The sequence below is a fragment of the Myxine glutinosa genome, unplaced genomic scaffold (assembly GCF_964187855.1).
Source record: "Myxine glutinosa unplaced genomic scaffold, kmMyxGlut1.1 SCAFFOLD_665, whole genome shotgun sequence".
NCBI classification, from domain to species: Eukaryota; Metazoa; Chordata; class Myxini; order Myxiniformes; family Myxinidae; genus Myxine; species Myxine glutinosa.
Window position 1 is genome coordinate 121,615 of NW_027616760.1, and position 26,515 is coordinate 148,129.

Consider the following 26,515-nt stretch of genomic DNA (forward strand, 5'->3'; position numbering starts at 1 on the left):
AAAACATGTCCCGCCATTTTCTCAATGTCCTGGAGTTTCATTGCGAGCGGACGCACTTCCCTTTCTCGCTCTGTTCTGGTGTTTGTGGCAGGCGGTTTGAGTTGCCTTGTCTCTCTTATGCTGGGCAGTCACATTTTCGTTTTCCCTGTTCCAGGCTACGGGAAAGGCGGACACATCCTTCTCTCTCTCGGTTCCTGGTGTTCGTGGAAGGTGGACACATTTGCATGCTCTTGCGCTGGGATTTTTTTTGTGGAGTGTTTGCATGTGGAGCGTGGAATGAGCAGAGGAGGAAGGAATTTTCCGCCGCTTCACTGGTTGGTGCTGCTCTGGGCACGACTGCGTGCCATCTTGTGCGGTTGCTGCACAGTGGTTCAGGGATCGGTCAAAGATGCCAGGCGGAGTATCAGCCAACGCACCACACGACACATTTATTTTCATTTATCATTCCCTTGTGTTGAAAACGAGTCCGTCGGGGGCGCCCCAATTAGGAATTAGATTTTACTGTACGTTCATTTTTCTGTTAGGCCCCATAAAAAAAGTATTATCTTATCACCCTCGCGCGCATCACTTTTGGTAGAATGCCGATTATTTTCTTTTCGATCATTTCTTTGGTCTTTTTTTGCTCGAAAAGCGGACGATTCCTTCCGATTAACAACGAACGATTTCTTTCGTGCTCCGGAAGTCATCGGATCGATAGTTTTTACTTTATGCGCATGCGCAGTTACCACAATGACTGTTCGATCCTTTGTGTGTGAGGTGCTAGGCGAGGCCCGTGACGCTCCGTTTGTTGCATTGTGTTTGCTTTTTCTTCTGAGCTATATTGAACTTCTTCAGCACAATGCCTCTAATTGTCATGCAAATATCGAGGGGTGAGATTGGAGGAGGAGAGCCTGTGTGAGGAGACGAGTCCCTGACGGTACGTACTGCTGTTCTATCTTGTTAGCCTGCGTCCGTGCGGCCTAGGCTTGGCCGGGCTTGCCAAATATTTTTAAAATTAGTTTTTGGTAGATTTGGGAATTTTGCGATTATTATATTAAAAAAATAATTTGTCGTTTGAGGTGTGACTGTCGGGATGTCATCAAAGATATATCTACCCAAATGTTTTAAGTAGGCTCGGCCAAGAAGGAGCCTAGCTTGCTATGCTTGGACCTACTTTATAGTACTACAGACATTCGTGTTGCCAGGACTCGAGAGCCTTCTCTCAACATAGCGCTAGCTAGGGCTACCATCAACTTATTTTTGCTGCACGTCCAAGCCAGAGCATACTCCCGTGGTCATGTGGTGTGAGTCAGGCCTAGTTGATCATCAACATCAGAATTTGGGTTGCATTTCTACACTTGAGAATGTTCAGGGTTGCAATGCTAAATTTTATTTTGTGAATAATTCAATTTCTATTTTTGAAAAATTTATTTGGCCGAATACCCAGGCTTTTAATATTCATGACAAGTGTGACGATTGATGAATGCCAACAAAATATATTGTTGCGGTTTTGTGAATAAAGGCAACCCCCCTATAGTTAGGTACACCACAAAATGTAGCCTCAAATAGTTAGTTATTTCTTATTAAATGTAAAGCATAGTCCCTTTTCCAGTGTTAGTATGCGTTGAGGCAGGCAAGATGATAGTAGGCCTCATTGAAGCCTAAAGTGCCTCATCATAGGACTAGGCCAGGCCCCGCAGGCCCGAAGGAGGAGCTAAAGGGAGTGGCCAAGGGAGTGGCCAATGAGGGCTGCAACCAATGAGAGCTAAAGGGAGTGGCTGAGGGTGGCCAATTAGGGGCTGTCACGACGTGTGACCCCAGGCGGCCAATTGAGGCCCATGGAACATTCGAATGGGGTTTCAGGGGGTTATAAAAACCCAGCCCAGAACCTGATATGTTCTCTCTCTGACGCTCTCTTGCTGGGTTCCTGCCTCTCTCTCTCTGAAGCGTGCGCTGGTCTCCTTCTATACTCTCCCTCGCTCGCTTGGCTCCTGCATACTGCATGCTCCTCTGGTTCCTGCTACGTGCACGTTATTGATCGTCGTTCCTGCCGCGATCATCTCCGGCTGTGGTGTCCTAGGTTGGAGCGATTCTCGGGGCTTCCGTCCAACGAGCCCATTCGCACGATCTGCACGACCGAGCCCATCGAGGCGAGCTGCACGACCAAGCCCATGCGGGCGAGCTGCACGAAGCGGCCGCGCTTCTTGCGCATTACCCTCTTCCCCCCCTTCCCCGAACGAATGAGGGCCCTTGTCTGGGTATAACAGGTAAGGCCGTTAAGATTCTTTACTTTGTCCGTTTCTGTACATATTGTGAATAAATCCTGTGTTTGGTTTCCAACCTGGCCGTCATTGTCCTTTCCCGTATTGACCTAGTATCACCCCGAATTAAAACCGCTCGATTGGGTTCGATATTCTAATGACGCGAGTCACGCAACGCACAACCGCTCAGGCGTTAAGAATCAGAGTGACTCGTGCGGGGTTCAGTCCCCGTTCTCACAGCTGCGTGTCCGAAGGTATTCGGGTGGTGACCATTAACCCTTCCACGCATAGCTGCGGCCCCGGCGGCTGGAGTTGCTTCGCAACCCGTCCACCACGAGTACAGTAGTTGTGGTTGGCGGCCTCGTGGACCCGGAGTTTGAGGGTGAGCAGGGCTTAAACCCCCTTTAGTACGTCGACGAACCCGGGATTTGCAACAAAATTGGTGTCAGGAGCGAGATTCGGACCTGGAGTGCGCTTCACGTACTCAAAATTACGAGCATATAAAATTTAGTTTAAAACAATGTTTTTTTGAATTCGGGCGATGGCATGCCAAGATGACCAGGTACCGGTGGGTGTAGAGAATGTGGATGAATTAATGACCCAGGACCAGCAGCAACAATTGGATGGGGGAGTTGATGAGGGTGCAGCAGGAAGGGGAGAAAATGGCGGCGCTTCGCACGCGGAGGCCGGGCCCGCTGTGCAAGCCGTGTTTAACATTGAGTTATTCTTGACTCAAATGAAAGCATCCATGAGGTGAACATGAAAAAGATGAGGGACGAATCAAGGTGCGACATGAAAAAGATGAGGGACGAATCAAGGTGCAACATGAAAAAGATGAGGGACGAATCAAGGTGCAACATGAAAAAGATGGGAGAAAAGCTAATCGAAACATGAAAAAGATGGGAGAAAAGATAATCGAATCAATGTGTAACACGAAAAAGATTGGGTGGACATTGGGCGTAAGCCGAGCGAAGAGGTGGCAGTGGCACGCGACGAGGTGAAGCGGTGCGAGGAACGCGTAGAAGGGGAGATTTCGGAGGCGCACCGGGAAATAAAGGAGGTAGAAGAAGGAATGATTGAAATTAAAAAGACACAAGGAGAGACAGGGAGTGAATTAAGGGAAGAAGTGATGGAGTATGTGCAAGGTTTGTGTTCGCACCGGGATGAAATGCTTGCTGACCAAATAAAAAGTTTACAGGTGCTGGAAGGAAGAGAAGCAGGGGAAGGGAAGCCCCGAGGTGAGTGGCGATGATTGCGGAAATGTGTTTGGTGCGATCGGGTGCTCGGCGAGCTTGGGAGAAAGGCCAGAACCGGGCGTTCGTGAAGGGCCCATTGAGAGGTGTGCGACTGGTACGGAGTGCGTGGAGAAAGAGTGTGTACCGGTGTGTGCGATGACTGAGTGTGTGAAAGGCGTGTGTGCGCCGGGGTGTGCAAGTATGGAGTGGGTAGTGGGTTGTGATGACCGGGGTAGTCCTTAGTGGGACGAGTGGCGCACGCGAGCCCCCGATGAATGGTGCGCCGTGGGGACCGGAGGGAATCGTTGCTGCGTCGGTCTCACAAGAACCGGCGTGCACGATTCGTGCCTCCGGCACCCGCACGGTATTGTTGGCGCCGTACCACGGCAAGAGCGATCGGCGGGTTTTGAGGGGTAATTTGGAGTTTCGCAGCCACGCACCTCACCGGGTGAGGTTTTGTGACCATGGCCGGTTGGGTCATCGTGCGTGGGACCGCAAGGCCCCGTGCAGGGATGGACCCCGGCACCTGGGACAACCAACTCCACCCCCTCCCCCCACTCGGATCGTCAATGCCGGATGGATATCACCCCATACAGGCGACCAACCACCCGCATGGATCGCTCGGCCCCTAGAGGCCGAGCCGCGACCAAGTACCTCCATGGATGGGGGCTCATAGTTTAGAGGGCTGGGGGGGGGGGGGAGTATTGTGCCCCCACATGGGGGTATGGTGGTGTGACCATTCCTCACACGGGGGGGGGGGGGGGCATGAGCACTAGTTTAGGGGGATGGCAGTGCTCGGCCCATGGAGGGGCCAGCAATGGTTGCCTCCATGGGGCACCGAAACTAGCTGAGGGAGGGCTAGGATAATCGTTAGGGATTTAGAGAGACCATAGGGACTGAGAGTTAAATAGTGACATGAACAGTAGTGGGGACGTAGAGAGTTTAGGTGGTTGTTAAAAGAAAATGGTGTGCATAGTTTAAAGGGACGACGAGGGAAGCACGAGTCGTAGGGGAAATTAGTTAGATAGATGATGCTGTGTGTGTAAGTGTGAATGGAATTGTGTAATGGTGTGCATATAATTTGTGTGGAATGCATGGTGCGAAGGATTGAATGGGGGGGAGTGGAACCCATTCACGGAGGCCCGGCGGGGTAGTTTAAAGTTAGGTAGAGGGTACAGGTAAATTTCATGGATATTGACACCTGTGGTGCTGATTGTGGAATGTTCGTGTTTTGTGAGGTGCATGAGACAGTAAAATGGCTGGGCGTGTGGCTTAATTGGTCGTAATAGTTATTGAGGCACTCCGTCACTGGTAGCTTGTCGGCCAGGTAAGGCTGCAGGTAGGCTCAGGGAGCCAGTTAGGTTAGTGAATGGGGCCCGAGGATCCAGGAAAGGGACCCGGGTTGCCCAATGCCAAGGTGGGCATCAGGGGGTAAGCGCCAGGGAGGGCCTTCCCCAGGTAGGTTCGAGTAAGGAGCAGGCAAGCTCGGGAGGTGGCTCCAGTGAACGGAGGGGCGCAGGTAGGTAGACCTGCTGGTAGAGCCACACGATCCAGCCCCGAAATTGTGCGAGGGCACAGGTAGAAAATTTGTGGGGTGAGACCCAAATTCAGGAGGGCACCACAGTGTGGGCAATGGGAATTCGGGTTCTGAGAACCACATAGTTTAAAGAGGCACACTGGCAGGGTACGACCCCGGGGAGTTTAAATGAGTAATGATATTAGTGTAGTTAGGATGTGAGGCCCCTTCGCACCATCCACAACCATTTACCACGGAGGACAAATTTTGCACCGCGAGGCTCTGTAAGCTGTTTGATAAGTGAGATGCATCACGACGTGAGTGGAACATTGTTTTATTCCGTCCCTTCCTTCCTGGGAGAACTTGGGAGGGATTTGGGGACGAATTTGGCGTAAGAGGGGGACATGGGAGACAAGACGTAGAGACGAATTGTAAATACAAGGAGGGCTAGGGTAGTGTAGTGAATGGTGGGGGGTACGTACAGTTAGGGACGAGCTTACTCCGCTCACTCTGCCGCGTTCCTCTCACCGCACCAGGTATGGTGGTAGCTGGTCATCTTGTTTTTGCATATGCCACTGTTGCTTTTCCTTGTGCTCGCTGGGCCTTGTCTTCCTCCCCGCCCAGGACCATTTGGAGACCCACCTGTTGCAGCATCTTGCTGCCAAACATCCCTCCATCCATCACCTTATGGACCACACGCCTTGTGGCCCCGCACCTCTGCTGTGGTACCTCTTGGCTGCCCCATCATCTTGCACCTATGGACCACCTGTTGGGTGGAATTCGGGCCAACCTTCGGACCACCTGTTGGGTGGCATTGAAACCCACCTTTGGACCACGTGTCAGTGGCCCTGTTCACCAGAGAGACGGCTCGATCTTGAGGAGGTGAAAATTTAGATGCCTTTTGTTTCAAATGGCCTGTATGCCGGTCTCGGGCAGCCAGTTTTTGTTGGGGAACCTCTCAAGACAAGAAGCCGCAAGATGACGCAAGCAGCAAGTCCCTCAATTTCCTTTTTCCTTTTCTTCCCTCGAGTCCAGGTCCTGGGTTATAGTGTTTGTAAATAAAGGTTAAAGTTTTGTAAATGTTAATGTAAGAATGTTGCCCACCGGCTATGTTTTTAGTTTCAAAATTCCGGAAATACGCGAACAGTTGTGGGTGTGAGTCTGTTAGTTAGCTGCTCAACGCATTAGGAGGGACATATCTAGTGTAAATGATGTCGCACACATGGGATTAGAGTTAAATGTGAGGGGGATTACATGTATGTGTCACACTAATGGTAAAGGTAAACTTTGAATGCCGACTCTACCGGTCGCTCCGCCTAAGGTCGACTCGGGACGAGGCTGGTCGGAGATGGGGGTCGTGTTGCGGTTTTGTGAATAAAGGCAACCCCCCTATAGTTAGTTACACCACAACATGTAGCCTCGTATAGTTAGTTATTTCTTATTAAATGTAAAGCATAGTCCCCTTTCCAGTGTTAGTATGCGTTGAGGCAGGCAAGATGATAGTAGGCCTCATTGAAGCCTAAAGTGCCTCGTCATAGGACTAGGCCAGGCCCTGCAGGCCCGAAGGAGGAGCTAAAGGGAGTGGCCAATGAGGGGCTGCAACCAATGAGAGCTAAAGGGAGTGGCCGAGGGTGGCCATTTAGGGGCTGTCACGACACGTGACCCCAGGCGGCCAATTGAGGCCCATGGAACATTCGAGTGGGGTTTCGGGGGGTTATAAAAACCCGGCCCAGAACCTGCTATGTTCTCTCTCTGACACGCTCTTGCTGGGTTCCTGCCTCTCTCTCTCTCTCTGATGCACGCGCTGGTCTCCTGCTATACTCTCCCTCGCTCGCTTGGCTCCTGCATACTGCACGCTTCTCTGGTTCCTGCTACGTGCACGTTATTGACCGTCGTCCCTGCCGCGATCATCTCCGGCTGTGGTGTCCTAGGTTGGAGCGATTCTTGGGGCTTCCGTCCAATGAGCCCATTTGCACGAACTGCATGACCGAGCCCATCCAGGCGAGCTGCATGAAGCGGCCGCACTTCTTGCACATTACCCTCTTCCCGCTCCCCCACCCCCCTTCCCCGAACGAATGAGGGCCCTTGTCTGGGAATAATAGGTAAGGTCGTTAAGATTCTTTACTTTGTTCGTTTCTGTACATATTGTGAATAAATCCTGTGTTTGGTTTCCAACCTGGCCGTCATTGTCCTTTCCCGTATTGACCAAGCATCGCCCCGAATTGAAACCGCTCGATCGGGTTCGATATTCTAACGGCGCGAGTCATGTAACGCACAACCGCTCGGGCGTTGAGAATCAGCGTGACTCGTGCGGGGTTCAGTGCCCGTTCTCACAGCTGTGCGTGTCCGAAGGTATTTGGGTGGTGACCGTTAACCCTTCCATGCGTATCTGCGGGCACGGTGGCTGGAGTTGCCGAGCAACCGGTCCACCACGAGTACAGTAGTTGTGGTTGGCAGCCTCGTGGACCCGGAGTTTGAGGGTGAGCAGGGCTTAAACCACCCTTAGTACGTCGACGAACCCGGGATCCGCAAGAATATCAAGTTTTGTTTCTGTCGTATACACTCACAAAATAGATTTGTTCGCGCATCTTTGCGCATCATTGATCTTTCTTAAATAAGTACATGTATTGCAATAAGCTATGCCAAAGCTATGCATTTGTGATGCCAACACATGAGTTATGATGGTGTTGGCTAACAAAGAGGACCACTGTAAAGTGATGGTCAATGATTTCATTTTTTTCTCCAATGGTATGTCTTTCATTGCAGCAATGTTCGCCGTACCAAATAAATGCAATATTCTGTGCTATAAGAGATACTATATATCCAGGTTCTCACTGTTGATACTGTAGTTTTAGATGCAAACTGTTTACTGTGTGTAAAATAAAAATCTGGTTGTTTTAAAAGTTGATCGTGTGTATATGGTTTTTTATGTTAATTAATGTTAAGTATTTGACCTTGACCGTCAACGTGCCTGCAAACAACACCGGGTGATATTTGGCTTTGGCAAAAAAAAACAAAAAAAACCTCCCTCCCTCATCACTCCTCCAGCCTGGATCGGGTGATAAGATACTACTTTTTAATGGGGCCTCATCCTACATTTATTTTTATTAAACCATTATTTGTTGCATTTTAATTGTTGTATGGTTGATTGGCCTGTCTTGTATGCGTATTTGTTGTGGGGATCGGATAACCCCGTGCAGCGTCCGTCCATGCAGATAAGGAGCTCGCTGCCCTCCACTACCCTTCCCCCCCCCCCCGCCCCCTGCACGTGCACAAGGTACCGCCATAGTTGGGTAAACGCCTCGGAGTTAAAGCTCGTTTGGTTATCTGTCGCCCTGGGGTCTTCACTACAGGGTGGACACGACAATATTTTAGTGCTTATTGTCTTCTGTGTTGTCCATTGCTCCACACCGCTGACACACCGCATATGACAGAGATGAGAGATGGTGCAAGCCTAATTTTCTAAAGCTTGAGCCCAGAAAAGCTTTCAAACAAGTATAGCCCAAGCTAGTGTTTCTTCATGCTAAATAATTTCCCAGGAATTATTGGAAAATTGCAGGAAATTGATTTGGAATTCCTGCCTTTTTGTGTCTTTTTTCAATTTGGGCTCGCACTCTCTATTGTGTCAAGTGCAGATGTACTTGCGCTTGTGCAGTGTGCTCTGTGCACCTCCTTTCCCAACACTAAGGAAAGGGCAACTATCAGGGACACATCTTTGCAGTGGTTCTCCCCACCAACGCATGATGGAGCCAAATCTTCCCCATTCTTCCCTGTTGCCTGTATCTGTCAGGGCAACACGGTCATTGTCAGAGTGCCGATCGTTCTCATGGTCAGAACCTTTCCCTCTGGTCTCTGTCTCTTTTCTCTCTCTCTCTCTCTCTCTCTCTCTCTGTAATTCTGTCGTGGCCCTGACGTTGTGAAGGCAGGGGTACACATTCCTGGATGTTGGGGATCTCTTGGTCGCTTCTGCGAGATCAATCGGCTGTCTCTGGGCTGTGAGATTGTTTGAGAGAACTATCTGGGGATAGACAACAACAACAGCACTTAGTAAATACTCACCAACTTGTATTTTATGGCACTGTTAGCCATCCCTCAACCAAGTTGACGAAATAGTAAATGTGTGCAATGGTAAAAGCTACCTTCATACAAAGTTAGATGATGATGTGATTGACAATGCGACCGGCATTCCAAAAAGTCTGTTTTCTGTCGGCATGGGTTGCACATTTCAGGAATATTCACGTGTCAGAAATTTTCGCTTCCCATTCACACATCTGGAATTATGAAGTAGGACACCAGATGACCTTTTGAATTATGAAAGAGACCACATGAATTATGAAGAGACCTTATGAAGAATTATGAAAAATACATGAATTATGTGAAGACATTTGTTGGGTGCCGCAGCCCCACTGTCAGTTCATACCATCCATCACCTTGCTCTTCCATTAGCCTCGATCTTGTAAATAAAGAAACACAAACGGTTTGGCGTGGTGCATTGTCTGGGCAGAGCTTTATGGAGATTTTTGAATAAGGCAAGCGTCAGGAAAGCACACCTGTGCAATTGGTAGTATTCAAACGATAAAATAAGGGAAACAAGTACAGATACATTCAAAGTACACCGCCCCCATGCCAAATAATTAAATATCCTACAGCGCAGCATTGCCGGGTTGGCTGCGGCGCCTGGCAATACCGCAGTGCAGCTCATGGAGGCTGCATTGGGAGGGAGAGGTGTACACTAATTGATTGATTAATTGTATAATTAAAATCAATAAAAGATTATCACAAAATATTTTCTTAATCAATTGGCAAATAGCATAACTAAACCACTAGTGCTTCATCCGAAGATGTATCTTTTAGAAATTTAATTAAATAAGTCTTTAATAAAAAATTAAATAATTAATTGATTAATCAATAATTAATCAATTAATCAATAAATAATTAATCGATTAAATGATTAATCAATAAATCAAAAATATCCTTGATAGCCACATCACTTGGTCACTGTCATGTCCAAATATTAGCTTCCCAGCTCAAAAGGTGCCTGAGATATTGGCCAAATGAGAAAGAAAATAATTAAATAACGAAAATAAATAAATATTAATCATTAAAAAATTTAATTATTAATCAATTCGGTCACAGAACACATAAACCACCACCATTTCATCAGAATCTGTAACTTAAAAAAAATAAAATTGTCATTAATCAAATAATTAAATAATTAATCGATTAATTGATTAATTGATTAATTAATAAATCAAAAATAGCCTTTGCAGCCAAATCACCTGGTCATTGGCATGTCCAAATATCAGCTTCCTCACTCAAAGGGTGCCTGAGTTAATGGTCAGAAGAGAAAGGAAATTTGATTAATTAAATAAGTACTTAATTAATCGCTAATAATTAAATAACTCCTCAATTAATTGATTAATCAAAAAACAAAAAATACAGTTTTTGATAAAAGACTTGCTCACTATTGTGCCGAAATTTCAGCTTCCTAGCTCAAAGGATGGCTGAGATATCGCCCGGACAAACAAGAAAACAAGAAAGGAAGAAAGAAAACAAACAAGAAAGAAAACAAACAAGAAAGAAAACAAACAAACAGAGTGAAAACTGAGTACTCCCTTTCAGCGTGCGTCACTGCCGAGCCCCCTTTGGTGCCCAGCAATGACGATTTGCAATGCCTGGAGATGGCATAGGAAAGGTGCGGTGTACAACAAGTACACATACATTCAAAGTACACTGCCCCCATGCCAAATAATTAAATATCCTACAGCGCGGCATTGCCGGGGTGCCTCTGGCGCCCGGCAATACCGCAGTGCAGCTCGTAGAGGCTGCATTGGAAAGGAGAGGTGTACACTAATTGATTGATTAATTGTGTAATTAAAATCAATAAAAGACTATCACAAAATATTTTCTTAATCAATTGGCTAATACCATAACAAAACCACTAGTGCTTCATCCGAAGATGTATCTTTTAGAAATGTAATTAAATAAGTCATTAATAAATAAAAAAATAATTAATTGATTAATCAATAAATAATTAATCAATTAATCAAATAATTAAGCGATTAAATGATTAATCAATAAATCAAAAATATCCTTGATAGCCACATCACTTGGTCACTCATGTCCAAATATTAGCTTCCGAGCTCAAAAGGTGCCTGAGATATTGGCCAAATGAGAAAGAAAATAAATAAATAATTAGTAATGAAAATAAATAAATAATAATCATGAAAAACTTAAATTATTAATCAATTCGGTCACAGAACACATAAACCACCACCATTTCATCAGAATCTGTAACTTAAAAAAAAATTTTTTTTAGTCATTAATCGAATAATTAAATAATTCATCGATTAATTGATTAATTGATTAATTAATAAATCAAAAATAACCTTTGCAGCCAAATCACCTGGTCAATGGCATGTCCAAATATCAGCTTCATAACTCAAAAGGTGCCTGAGTTAATGGTCAGAAGAGAAAGGAAATTTGATTAATTAAATAAGTACTTAATTAATCGCTAATAATTAAATAACTCCTCAATCAATTGATTATTCAAAAAACAAAAAAATACGGTTTTTGACAAAGCACTTGCTCACTATTGTGCCGTAATTTCAGCTTCCACCTCAAAGGATGCCTGAGATATCACCCGGACAAACAAACAAACAAGTACAGATACATTCAAAGTGCACCGCCCCCATGCCAAATAATTAAATATCCTACAGCGCGGCCTCCGGCGCCCGGCAATACCGCAGTGCAGCTCATTGAGGCTGCATTGGGAGGGAGAGGTGTACAATAATTGATTGATTAATTGTATAATTAAAATCAATAAAAGATTATCACAAAATATTTTCTTAATCAATTGGCTAATAGCATAACAAAACCACTAGTGCTTCATCCGAAGATGTATATTTTACAAATTTAATTAAATAAGTAATTAATAAAAAATTAAATAATTAATTGGTTAATCAATAAATAATTAATCGATTAATCAATAAATAATCAATTAATCAATTAAAGAGATATAATTATTTAATATTTTCCTTCAATCCAATATGGCTGCCAAACCACGTGACCTATGATGTCATAAATTAAATATTTCAATACAAATGGGTCATAGATCTTGCGCATGCAATTTCAGATTTTTAGGATAAGGAATTTGATTAAAACATTTTTGTCTGGTATACCACTTCACCTATGATGTCATCATTATCATGCTTTTGTTCCCCATTGGGAGTACATGACAATGTGCCAAGTTTCAAATTTTTCCGTTCAGCGGTTTTCGAGAAATATTTTTTTAATTTTTTGCTATTAATCCAAGACAGCTGCCATACCATGTGACCTATGACATCACAATTATCATTTAAAAAAACATTCTGCATGGGCGTCACTCCTACCCTGAAAGTTTCGTCTCAATCGGACAGGTGGTTGCTGAGAAAAACTAGGTTTAGCCCGCACGTACGGACGGACAACCTGAATACATAATGCCTCTGGCGACTTTGTCGGCGGAAGCATAAGAAAAAATGAACGGTGAGGTTAGTCCAATAATTGAGGATCCTCCTATCAGACACAAAGACAAACAAGGGGGAAGATAAAATTAATTAAAATGTTTTAAGCCGGCGGGCACTCAGCTTGGCATCCAGACTACGCCTGGGAGCTTGTTGGTCGTGGCAGTCCGTGCAGCCACCCACGCGGTAAACGCTCCAACAAATGGTGCCGAAAATGCCCAGGTGTGAGCAAGCAGCCAACCGGCCCTTCCTCGCATCCACTGCCAAGCGAGATGCGGCTCTCTCCTCCAAATTAAGAAGCAGGTGGCGAAGTTGAGTGATCAGAGATGTGTAATGCAAATGTAAAGTTTGCAGAGTAACAATGAATAATTTATTATTGATAAACATCAAATGTATGCATGCATATACAGTATATATATATGTGTGTGTGAGTGTGTGAATCAAACAACTTTGAGTCAGTTGCAGCAACTGGAGAAACGTCAAGACTTCTCTGAAACAATATGGTGAGTTTAATTCCGTGAATACATTTTTGACAGTAACATGGTTTAAAACGTACCTGCTGCGCTGGCCAAATGACGCTTAATGAGATTTACCTGTCATGGGAATTGAACACACCTGCCAGTGGAGAAAAAACCGGTGTTCAACCACTCCCAAAATACTCGATTTTGTCGTCAACAGTGACGGTTTGTGCCAGCAGACAATTCAAACAAAGAGATCTTTATTGACTCGAGAAGATTTTTAAAATCATGGTAACCTCTTGCTCCGCCGAAGAGCTAACCACTGAAACGCCAGCTTTACCTGGCTTCCTGGAGAGGTTAGCACAGTTTTGTTAACGTCCAGTCAATAAGATCATAAGACTATTTGTTAAATGACCATGATCGATTAATCGCTTCGTGCTTCAACCTTTTGTATTGTTCATGACATTCAGATATGTCATGAAATGGTATATATGACGTCTGTTTAGTGATGTGTATATATGTAAACGAGCGACCGGTACCTGGGAAAACCACTAAAGAATGTCATATACAGGCGAAATGTTTGTTTGTTCGTTTGTTTGTTTGTTTGTGAGCCTACTCTAGCCCAGCGGCTAAGTCGAAAAATATTTCACTTTGTGGAGAAATTATGAAACTTTGCAGACAGGTGGAGGACCCCAGTAGGAACATTTTTCGATTAGGACCCAACTCTGAAATGCCCCCTGGTGGCCGATAGAAATACGATTGCAGTGGCTAACCACCCCCCCCCCCCACCCCCCCGCCCCTCCCCAATGACAATTTGGGTGAACAGGTGATCAGTTAGCACCCCATATGATTTTACTTAGCACCCCATATTATTTCAGTGCTGCCATCTGTTTGCATTAGTTTAGGTTAAGACAGAAGATTTCCTTTTTTATGCAATAAAGTTCTTTGCAGACATCAAAGTTCGTTATCATTATTGTATTAACGCATGTTTTCTTTTACAGGTGGAAAACCATAAACCATGTCCAGGTCATTCAAGATCGTTCCTTTTCAAGTCAATCGGATGAAAATTGAGGATTTTAGAAATTTGGCCTATGTTGACCTTTTGGCCAATGTTGACCTCAAAAATAATTGGTCGTTGTATTCAGTGACCTGATATGTAAATGCTCTTCAAATTTCAAGTCAATCAGATGAAAATTGAGGATTTAAGAAATTTGACAAAGTTGTTGACCTTTGGCCTATGCTGAGTTGGGTCCTAATCGAAAAATGTTCCTACTGGGGTCCCCAACCTGTGTGCAAAGTTTCATAATTTCTCCACAAAGTGAAATATACTGCCATATTTTTCGACTTAGCCGCTGGGCTACTCCACTGACCCCCCAAGGTTAATCGGCATGAAACTTTAGAGAATAACATTTTTTTTTTTTTACCTCGACACACCTCAACAGAGGTTTTAAAACAGTCATTTTCTCACAATTCATAAATTATAAACACTCGAGCCACCACCTGTCGCTTTGATCTCCGAAGGTCGATCCACATTTTCAAAGCTTTATAAAAAGCCCAACTTGTTTCGGATTTCAACCCGGATATTTATTTAATTGGTGAGCTGAGCTCCTATCGTCAAATATGTTATCAGATGTGAAAAACAACTCTTAATTAAGACGTCACCATGATCGGTAAATTATGCGGAGGAGTCACGGGACCTCTAAAATGCGTTAATTCTTCACTTCACGAGCATCGAGCATCTGTTAAATGCATCGACATCATTACCTCCGCCACCAACGGTGGATGGAGGTTATGTTTTCAACCTTGTCTGTCCGTTTGTTTGTAAGATACGTTGTCTTGTAACAAGATGTCTCAAAAAGTTGTGGACGGATTCGGACGAAATTTGGCAGAGATGTGGTGTATGTAACAAGGACGAAATGATGAGATTTTGGTGAAGATCAGGATTCGGATCCGGCTAATCGAATTTTAAAACTGGTTCTTCACCATAGAGTGGTAGGGCTAAAACCAACATAAAGCAGGATATCTCAAAACGTTGTGGACAGATTTGGAGGAAACTTGATGGACAGGTTGTGTGTGTGACAAGGAAGAATCGATTCAATTTTGGTGAAGATCCGGATCCGGCTAGTAGAATTTTTAAAGTGATTATTCACCATTGGGAGATAGGGCCAAAAACGATACATAGCAGGATATCTCAAAAAGTTGTGGATGGATGATTATGATTAAATGTGATTCTGTATTGTGATTTTGTGGTCTACTCTATGATACAAAACGTAAACTGTTCACCTTGTGGAGGTATACTCTCTACTGAGTGCCGTTCTCGTTTTAAATTGTTTCAATATTCTTTTTTTAAGTTAGAGAAGCAGCTACTTGCACCACTTGGTTAGCTGCGACATAAGGGTGAAAGGTGCGAGGAGAGCTCGGCGGGTGAAGCATCAACCGAGAATGAAGGTGTGGAGGTTGAAAGAGGTGACAGTAAGGGAGGCATTAAAAGAGAGGCTGAGTATGGCAGAGGATGATGTGGTTGAGCTTGAAATTGGTTGGATGTCAATGAAAGATAGTCTGTTGGGAGCCGTTAGTGAGGTATGTGGATGGACAAAAGGACCACCGAGACACTCGGAAACATGGTGGTGGGATGATGAAGTTGGAAAGAGGATTGACGAGAAGAGGAAGAAGTTCAAGGAGTGGCAGAAGGCGAAGGGTACGGAAGCAGAAAAAGCAGAGCATGAAAATTATAAGGCAGCCAAGAAGGCTGCAAAGAAAGAGGTAGCAAAGGCGCAGGAGGCATGTAGGAAAATGTTCGGAGAACGCTTGGATTCGGAAGAGGGTCAGAAAGCGGTATTCAGGATTGCAAAGCAGATAGCGAAAGAGAGGTGTGATGTGATGGGGGTGAGTTGCTTGAAGGATGAAGTGGGACAAATCGTTGTGGACCCAGATGGAATTAAAGGAAGATGGAAAAGATGTATGGAAATGCTGTTGAAAGATTCAGGACCTAATTTCATTCCCTCGCATTATGTCGTCATAATAGGACACGGCAATGCTTCAGCAGATGTCACATTTCTTACCTCATCTGTACAAGATAACATTGTGACATTGAGGATTTGCGAACCAGTTCACCGTGAAGTACAAAACCTAAAATATGGAATCGCATCATGACATATATTTAATTGTTCACAGGACACAACCACATAACAAACGTCTGATTCAACATCACCTCATTTTTCATCTCACCACAATGTCACCTCCCCTCTCTGTTTCAATGGAAGGTCATACATGCCTTTCAAGTCATTGTAGACGAGGGTCAGCCCAACAGAGCCACGCGTTAAGATTATGACACAGTAACAACGCTTATCTCAAGAAAAAAACGACCGATTGTGGATGAAGGTTAGCCATTGTGAATAATGGTTAGCCATTGTGGATGAAGGTTAGCCACTGTGGATCAAGGTTCGCCATTGTGAATAAAGGTTTGCCATTGTGGATAAAGGTTTTGCCATTGTGGATAAAGGTTTGCCATTGTGGATAAAGGTTTTGCCATTGTGGATAATGGTTCGCCACTGTGGATCAAGGTTCGCCATTGTGGATAAAGGTTTGCCATTGTGGATATAGGTTTTGCCATTTTGGATAAAGGTTCGCCACTGTGGATCAAGGTTCGCCATTGTGGATAAAGGTTTGCCATTGTGGATAAAGGTTAGCCATTGTGGATAAAGGTTCGCCACTGTGGATAAAGGTTTGCCATTGTGGATAAAGGTTTGCCATTGTGGATCAAGGTTCGCCATTGTGAATAAAGGTTTGCCATTGTGGATAAAGGTTTTGCCATTGTGGATAAAGGTTCGCCACTGTAGATCAAGGTTCGCCATTGTGGATAAAGGTTTGCCATTGTGGATAAATGTTTTGCCATTGTGGATAAAGGTTCGCCACTGCGGATCAAGGTTCGCCATTGTGGATAAAGGTTTGCCATTGTGGATAAAGGTTTTGCCATTGTGGATGAAGGTTAGCCATTGTGGATAAAGGTTAGCCATTGTGGATAAAGGTTCGCGACTGTGGATAAAGGTTCGCCATTGTGGATAAAGGTTTGCCATTGTGGATAAAGGTTTTGCCATTGTGGATAAAGGTTTGCCATTGTGGATAAAGGTTTTGCCATTGTGGATAAAGGTTCGCCACTGTGGATCAAGGTTAACCATTATTGATGAAGTTTAGCCATTGTGAATATCGGATCGCCATTGTGGATGAAGGTTAGCAACTGTGGATCAAGGTTAGCCATTGTTGATGAAGGTTAGTCATTTTGGATGAAGATAAGCTATTGGGGATGAGGGGTGTGTCGATGGGGATGAGGGGTGTGTCGATGTGGATTGGAGTAAGATGTGGATTGAAGGTGGATTAGCCATTGCCATTGTAGATGAGGGTTGGCCAGACAGAGCACAGTAACACCTCTTAAATTGAGGACAAAGTGATTGATTCCATTGCATCTATTTCCTGCAGAAAGTGTTGCTTCCTCTCAACCTGTTGCTGCTTGGATTCCTGACATCGTGCAATGGCTATTGCTGGAGGGACTCACTGAAGATTATAAACGGTGAAATTCCCATACTTACTCACTTCCAATTATATATCTGACACTCCTGCCTCTCATTAATCCTGCAACCACAGTAAAGTATCGTTACGTTTGTGGGGGATAGATAATGAAATACCTTCGTCCAGGTGGAATTGTATCGGTTAGTGTGCTCCAACTGTCGCAAAGAAGATGAAACATTCCTGCAACTAAGTCAGGCACAGAAGTCCCCTAAGTGTATGTGTATCTCCATGGCGAGGTGTGGAGCTATGCTAATTAGTTAGGGTACAAAGGTAATTTTCCCTGTATGAAGTCACCTCTGTAGTTTCCCTTTTGATCTTATAAGGCACTCACAACACCAGCCATGAATTCAGCACCTAAATTAAACCACATAATAGCCGAACACTACCACTAATGCCAACAAGCCGAGCTATCTCGAAAGGCATCATGAAGGGCCGTGAGGCCCCGCTCCGAAAGGAATGATATACAGTCACGTGAAAAAGTAAGTACACCCCATGTAAAGTTTTGACTTTTTCAACATATTTCAACATACAGCTATTTGATCTTCATTTCAACAATATTGACAGATAAAGGTGATATAATATAACAAATATCATGAAACATTTACATTTTGTAGTCCATTGTATAATTTAAATAAACATAAATGCAAATTTCGCATGTGGAAAAAGTAAGTACACCCTTACATTTATCACTACTTCAAATACCTAAAATTAGAATCAGGTGCACTAGCTATGCAAATGATTAGAACATCGTTAGAGAGGATCTTGGAGGAACCTGTCTTATTTAAACCTCAGATATTTCGTTTGGTTTGCTCTTTGTTGTTGAAGTGTGCAGTGTCACCATGCCTAGATCAAAAGAGCTTTCTGATACCTTCAGAAGGAAGGTTATGGATGCCTACGAGTCTGGGAAGGGATTTTAAAAGATCTCCAAACAATTTGAAATCAATCATTCGACTGTCCGGAAGATCATCTACAAGTGCAGAAGATTCCAAACAACTGCCAACTTGTTCAGGCCAGGCCGCCCCAGCAAGTTCAGCCCGAGAGCAGACCGCAAGATGCCGAAATAAGTCTCGAAGAACCGCAGAATGTCATCACGGGACCTACAGGTAGCTCTTGCCACTGTTGATGTCAAAGTGTACGAGTCTACCATTAGAAAGAGGCTGCACAAATTTGATCTACATGGGAGGTGTGCCAGGGGGAAACCTTTGCTGTCCAGAAAGAACATCAGGGCAAGACTAAAGTTTGCCAATGGACACCTCGGCAAAGACCAGCACTTCTGGAACAATGTGTTCTGGACAGACGAGTCAAAGGTAGAGCTATTTGGCCACAGTACCAGAAGACATGTTTGGTGAAAACCAAAGACAGCATTTGACCACAATAACCTGATTACAACTGTAAAGCATGGTGGTGGAAATATTATGGTTTGGGGCAGCTTTGCTGCATCAGGGCCTGAGCAGCTCACCATCATAGAATCCACTATGAATTCTTCATTGTACCAGAGGGTGCTTGAGGATAATGTGAGGCCATCTGTCGGAAAGTTGAAGCTCAACCGAAGGTGGACCTTGCAACATGACAATGACCCTAAACATACCAGTAAATCCACCAAGGAATGGCTGAAAAGAAAGAAATGGAGGGTTCTGTAATGGCCAAGTCAAAGCCCGGATCTAAATCCCATCGAGATGTTGTGGGGGGATTTGAAACGAGCTGTGCATGCAAGAAACCCCTCAAACATCACACAGCTGCAAGAATTCTGCATGGAGGAGTGGGAAAAAATTTCTCCCAGTCGATGTCAAACTGGTAGACAGTTATAAGAAACGCCTACTTGAGGTTGTTTCTACCAAAGGGAGCAATACCACCTATTAGAGCCAAGGGTGTACTTACTTTTTCCACATGCAAAATTTGCATTTATATTTATTTAAATTATACAATGGACTACAAAATGTAAATGTTTCATGATATTTGTTATATTATATCACCTTTATCCATCAATATTGTTGAAATGAAGATCAAATAGCTGTCTGTTGAAATATGTTGAAAAAGTCCAAACTTTACATGGGGTGTACTTACTTTTTCACGTGACTGTAGCTATCGACTGATGCAATGGCGCTCTTTGATTGGAGCGTGGGTGACGTCAGAGAGAACATTCTAGCACCAGGGACAAAAAGGACACGTACCACCATTTTCACTCTCTTGCGCTGGGTTTCATTGCGGGTGGACGCACTTTTCTCTCTCTTTGTGTCCTGGGCTGGTCACAAGCATTCACAGTTATACTCTCGCCCTCGGTTCCTGGTGTGCGCGGAATGCAGACGCATATACGCTCTCTTGGTCCTGGCTTTCATCTTGTCATGGTCGCAGTTATCCGCTCGCTTTTGGTTCCGAACATTCATTACGAACTCTCTCCTTCTTGGTCTGGCCTTCCTCACGAGTGGTCCCATTTTGTTTGCTCTCTTTTGTCCTGGTCGTATTTTCGCTCTCCCTGCGGGAAAGGCGGATGCAACTCTCTCTCTCTCTCTCTTGGTGTTGGCTCGTGGCGGTTGCGCTTTGTGCCATGTGCGCCTGAGAGGAACATCGGGGCTTGGTACAGCTGAGCAGGAAGAAAGAGGAAGGAGCTTGGGCCTGTTTGCTTCGAGTCGGTGGCTGGCGGCGGCCGTGACTTCGCACCAAGGCATGGTTTCTTGCGCAGAGACTCAGGGAGCAGTCAAGGATGCCAGGCGGAACATCAGCCAACACACCACACTGCACAATTATTTTTACATTCGGTTATTTCTCCCTGTGTCGTGTAATCGAGTCTGAATGGAGGGTCCCTCGGTTGGGAATTTAGTGTCATTGGTTTTTATTGTGTTGAATTTATTTTATGAAACCATTATTTGTTACATTTTCAATTCCTGTGTCCTGCACGTTTATTTGTTTGTGGTTCTGAAAACCCTCATCCCGTCCGCCTGTACAGGTAAGGACCTCGCTGCCCTACACTACACCCACACGTGTCACTATCACCATAGTTGAGTACACACCTCGGAGTTAAGGCTTGGTTGGCCAGCCGTCACCTTGCGGTGTTCAATACAGGGTAGACACGCGATAGTATTCACGTGGTTTAAGTTTAACCTCCTGCATGATCGGGACCCCGCGGTAAAATTTTGATTCCCGAGAACACAACATACATTTCTGCCAAACCACAAGGTAATGCAAATAAAGGTGTGTGATCTCTCAAATGCGTGTCTCTTTACCCCACCCTACACTCCGCTCCCAAGGTGCGGGCATGTGTGAGATGCTGGGGTTGACGTATCCAATTGGGAGCAATTGGCAGTCAGAGGACTGCATGGACTGCAGTTGCAGCAAAGATGGACTCGGCTGCTGTTCCATGTGTGTAACAAGCCCTAAATGCATTTCGTTAGTTATATTTGTGATGATGTTTTTCGTGAATATAAATTCACATGAATGTATAATCTAAACATAATCATTGCAGTGCTTTCATTTTTATTTCAACAAATGCATAATACTAGTTGGCCCATTAGTGCTTTCATATTGTCGTGTGTTTACCCTGTAGTGAACACCGCAGGGCTACACGGATGACCAAACGAGCTTTAACTCCAAGACATTCAATCCAATGGTGGACCTTCGTTATATGCGCGGGGGGCAGGGGATGGGGGAAAAGCTGCGATCACTTACCTGCACGGGTCCACCGGCCGTCTTCACACCTGCGATGATTAATTCAAAACCGATGCAGGATTTAACTGTACAAAAATACCGGTTTATTAAAGAAATGCCGGTACAAAATAATGCACGATGAAAACTATGATTCCTACATGGGATGTCCCCACACAGACCCATATGCAGCACAAAGGGAAGAGTAACTGGAAATAAACGCGTGTTATTTTGTGGCCACTTAGCTCTGATAGACTCTTGAACCCCGTCGGGAATCCTCCAGGCCCCGAGCGTGCAATCCAAACGCGGCACAGGCCCTGGCAGGAAGAAGGCCTCAGCATGCCCTCATTCACTCAGCCGCGCTCGTCCTCGGTGTCCGCCTCACTGGCACTCATGTCTCTCAGCACAAGAGCGCTATGAACGTTGACTGTTCATCATGAAATACCAAAGCAGAGAGAGCTTGTCGGCGACTGTTCGCTATTAAAGCCAGAAAACCGAGAGAGAAACTAAGATGAGACAACTCAAACGGTGGTCGCTTCCTATGAAATCCAATTGCGCAAAGCGGAGAAAATGTCGGGACTCGAGTCTTTTATTACCCGGTCTTCCAACTCCTCCGATGACGTCCGCGCACTCCCCCATCAGCGGCCGCCATGCCATCATTCCATGGTCCCGCACCAATCACTCCTCTCCGGGGCGTGGCCTTATGGCCCTGCCTGGTTGATGTGGTGATGTCGCGGCTGGCAATGCCAGCGGTATTGTTCAACCTCTTGTTATGGCTGCTGTTATTTCGTGTTATAAATGCACGATTTATTGCTTGTGTGTGTGCTGCGTTGTCATAAATAACAAAGGAAAAAAAACAGAGGCCATTACACATAAGGGATTAATTACCCATAATCCCTAACTAATTAACATAACACCACCCCTTCTGATGGGAACGAAGATACGCGCTTACACGACATACGGTCTAAACGAATTTCCTGCTTATGCACATGGGGGTTTCTTCTTCTTCGCGACAGTCAGAGCACACACCACCTGCACAATTCAACCTGGCTCTAAGGTAATCATTGCCTACACCCCTACAAATGTAACAATATGACCTCCCTGGATGCATGATGTATAGAGCCCAGAACCCATGTTCAAATTACATAAACCGTATGTTTGGCCATTGTCTACTAATGTCCCTGAACGGTGGCGCATTAGGTCTTTGTATGGTGGGTTTTTCATAGACGCTTAAATGTGCTCAATAAAAGAAATAAGTAAATCCTTAAATCTTTCCTTCAGGGTGCTTTATGCAACCAGGCCTGAACCTCTGCCCACCTTCGGTGTTGGATGTAATAAAATGTTCAATGAGAATGGAATGAATTTTACATAAGAAACATTTTATTCCTCCTTCATCTGGAAGCACGTGTTCCCAATGCAACATATAACAAGTGTCATTTAAAATCCCGTATTCTTGCTTTTGGACACCTCTTCCAATCTCCAATCTGATTGGTTGCCTGGCATAACAACTGCTCCGAAGGATTTCCTCATCTTTAAGGAAATCCTTACTTGAAGATGATGTATGATGTGGACCATTTAGGCCTATTTTTAAGGAATCTTTGTAATCCGAATTTAGTGATGTGGTGGCCCCTGGCCGAAAGCGAAATGCCGTTGTTTTTTGGTGCAATCCGATGACCCATCATGTTTCTTATCCATAGGTATACAACACCAAGAAAGTTCCCTCCGGAATGTGAGGCCGTATTTGATAAAGAGAATTGCAGATACGTGGTTCACGTGAAGGGCAATCCGAAGATCACGTGTCCAGCTTTTGCTGGCGTGGGGTGAACGCCAGTGAAGAAGAAGATGCGCCACATTTGCTCATGGCATCTCAAATGAGCACAATTTCTGGATTCCAAGTCAATTAGTTTGGTGATTACTTTCCTGGCTTATGATTTTTTTTTTGAAAACAATAAAAACGAATCCACACTATCCTGGCTCATATCTAGTATTGTGTACAAAGCTCTGTTTACCTGTGCTAAGAAATTTCAATGAGGTTACCAAGGGTGTGTGCCATCAGCAGGCAGCTTGATATCGCTTCCCAGGCTGGCCGTTCTGTATAGGTTCACGAGTTATCAGAGTGACCACTATATTCGTCATGGGTGTGTGTCTGTCTCTCTGTCTGCAGCATAACTACCCGATGATATCATCCGATCTTGATGAAACTTGGGTGGGAGGTTGATATCATGAGCTAGTTGTGTCTTGCCTCGAGTGGGCGAATTGCGCCCATTGTGGGCGGAGCCACGCCCGATAAAGATGTCTTTTTAGGGGGTAATCGAGTTCAAGCTACATCTTCTCCGAGGGAGTTGGTGGAATCTGACAGGGGTTTCGGTATTTGGTTGGGCCAATGTCACGTGTCTAGCCCCACGGAGCTCGATTTTTATTTTCGCCCCAAGGTCAAGGTCACAAGGTCACAAAATTTGGGGAAGTCGATTTTTGATGGTTTTGTTACATTGTTCGCTTCCTGATAGGGTGAAATGTCGTACATGATCTTATATTATCACATACATCAAGAAATACAAGTTTTCCAACAAATTTCAGAATCTTCGAGCTTTGACCTTTGAAGGTCACAAAGGTCAAATTTTCAAAGTTGTCGGAATCGAACCGAATTTTCGGTATTGTGGAGCTAACTAACCTCATAACTGATTATACATTATTTTATATCTAATTTCAAGGTCAGTAACCTTCGTTTTGACATTTCCAGGCCAGCACCACACGCAGTTACGTACAGCTGGCTCTTAAAGGCCTGTGCACGCAGAGCATTTTGGCCATTTGTAAATAAGCATGTACACCGCATGTCGGGGGCCGACACCTGCCACGTGGGCCCCCGACTCCCCCCCCCCAGTCTGGGCCCGTTTCAGTTATAGTCCGTCCTTTGTCATTAAATACCGCTCGCTCGTGAACCATCGTCGTTTCCTGACTTGTCAAGTACTTTATAAGCTTTACTAACCCTAACCTCGCCCCACATCTGGCAAATAAAATACATTTACTTCTTCATGCAGCTGTATGAATCAAATTGGCACCCCTTCATATGAACTTTTCTAGAGCATTACTTGGTTCCTCCTAAGAACGCAAGGGTAGTCCAGCATGCACATGATATTTTTTTTGAATGTCCCTTCTTTTCTATTGTTTGGCATTTTCTACAAGCTATGGAATGCCCCTTATTTTATATGCTTTGCCAGATGGCACATAGACTATATAAGAGAGCCGTTGGTCTGTCTGTGTCGCCATTTTTCTCAGAAATGGCTGAATGGATCTTCGTTAAACTTTCAGAGTTTCATCAGTGACTTGTGAGTGTTTTAGGAAGAAATATAGTCAAATAGTCAACACTAACACAAGTGCAAAAAGTGGTTTTTCCACACTAATACAAGTGCAAAAGTGGTTTTTCAACACTATCACAAGTGCAAAAAGTGTTTTTTCCACACTAATACAAGTGCAAAAGTGGTTTCCTGCACCAACACAAGTGCGAAAAGTGGTTTTTCAATACTAACACAAGCGCGAAAGTGGTTTTTCAACACTAACAAAAGTGAGAAAAGTGGTTTTTCCACACTAATACAAGTGCAAAAGTGGTTTCCTGCACCAACACAAGTGCGAAAAGTGGTTTTTCAACACTAACACAAGTGCGAAAAGTGGTTTTTCAACACTAACACAAGTGCGAAAAGTGGTTTTTCCACACTAATACAAGTGCAAAAGTGGTTTCCTGCACCAACACAAGTGCGAAAAGTGGTTTTTCCACACTAACACAAGTGCGAAAAGTGGTTTTTCAACACTATCACAAGTGCAAAAAGTGTTTTTTCCACACTAATACAAGTGCAAAAGTGGTTTCCTGCACCAACACAAGTGCGAGAAGTGGTTTTTCAACACTAACACAAGTGCGAAAAGTGGTTTTTCAACACTAACACAAGTGTGAAAAGTGATTTTTCAACACTAACACAAGTGCGAAAAGTGGTTTTTCAACACTATCACAAGTGCAAAAAGTGGTTTTTCCACACTAATACAAGTGCAAAAGTGTTTTCCTGCACCAACACAAGTGCGAAAAGTGGTTTTTCAACACTAACACAAGTGCAAAAAGTGGTTTTTCAACACTATCACAAGTGCAAAAAGTGTTTTTTCCACACTAATACAAGTGCAAAAGTGGTTTCCTGCACCAACACAAGTGCGAAAAGTGGTTTTTCAACACTAACACAAGTGCGAAAAGTGGTTTTTCAACACTAACACAAGTGCAAAAAGTGGTTTTTCAACACTAACATAAGTGCGAAAAGTGGTTTTTCCACACTAATACAAGTGGAAAAGTGGTTTCCTGCACAAACACAAGTGCGAAAAGTGGTTTTTCAACATTAACACGAGTGCGAAAAGTGGTTTTTCAACACTATCGCAAGGCAAAAAGTGTTTTTTCCACACTAATACAAGTGCAAAAGTGGTTTCCTGCACCAACACAAGTGCGAAAAGTGGTTTTTCAACACTAACACAAGTGCGAAAAGTGGTTTTTCAACACTAACACAAGTGCAAAAAGTGTTTTTTCCACACTAATACAAGTGCAAAAGTGGTTTCCTGCACCAACACAAGTGCGAAAAGTGGTTTTTCAACACTAACACAAGTGCGAAAAGTGGTTTTTCCACACTAACACAAGTGCGAAAAGTGGTTTTTCCACACTAATACAAGTGCAAAAGTGGTTTCCTGCACCAACACAAGTGCGAAAAGTGGTTTTTCAACACTAACATAAGTGCAAAAAGTGGTTTTTCAACACTATCACAAGTGCAAAAAGTGTTTTTCCACACTAATACAAGTGCAAAAGTGGTTTCCTGCACCAACACAAGTGCGAAAAGTGGTTTTTCAACACTAACACAAGTGCGAAAAGTGTTTTTTCCACACTAATATAAGTGCAAAAGTGGTTTCCTGCACCAACACAAGTGCGAAAAGTGGTTTTTCAACACTAACACAAGTGCGAAAAGTGTTTTTTCCACACTAACACAAGTGCAAAAGTGGTTTCCTGCAACAACACAAGTGCGAAAAGTGGTTTTTCAACACCAGCACAAGTGCGAAAAGTGGTTTTTCCACACTAACACAAGTGCGAAAAGTGGTTTTTCAACACTAACACAAGTGCGAAAAGTGGATTTTCAACACTAACACAAGTGCGAAAGTGGTTTTTCCACACTAATGCAAGTGCAAAAGTGGTTTCCTGCACCAACACAAGAGCGAAAAGTGGTTTTTCAACACTAACACAAGTGCAAAAAGTGGTTTTTCAACATTAAAACAAGTGTGAAAAGTGGTTTTTCAACACTAACACACGTGCGAAAAGTGGTTTTTCAACACTAACACAAGT

General features: G+C 44.2%; 1 protein-coding gene across 1 annotated transcript in view; it reads left to right on the top strand.

Moving 5' to 3' along the window:
- The window catches only part of LOC137432846 (beta-microseminoprotein), a 129,746-nt gene extending 106,622 nt beyond the window's left edge, over positions 1–23,124 (top strand). Inside the window, exon 8 of the mRNA XM_078768889.1 lies at positions 22,854–23,124. Within this exon, the coding sequence (XP_078625015.1) occupies positions 22,854–22,980 (127 nt within the window). The 3' untranslated portion in view covers positions 22,981–23,124. The remainder of the gene's footprint in view (positions 1–22,853) is intronic.
- Positions 23,125–26,515: the final 3,391 nt, after the last annotated feature.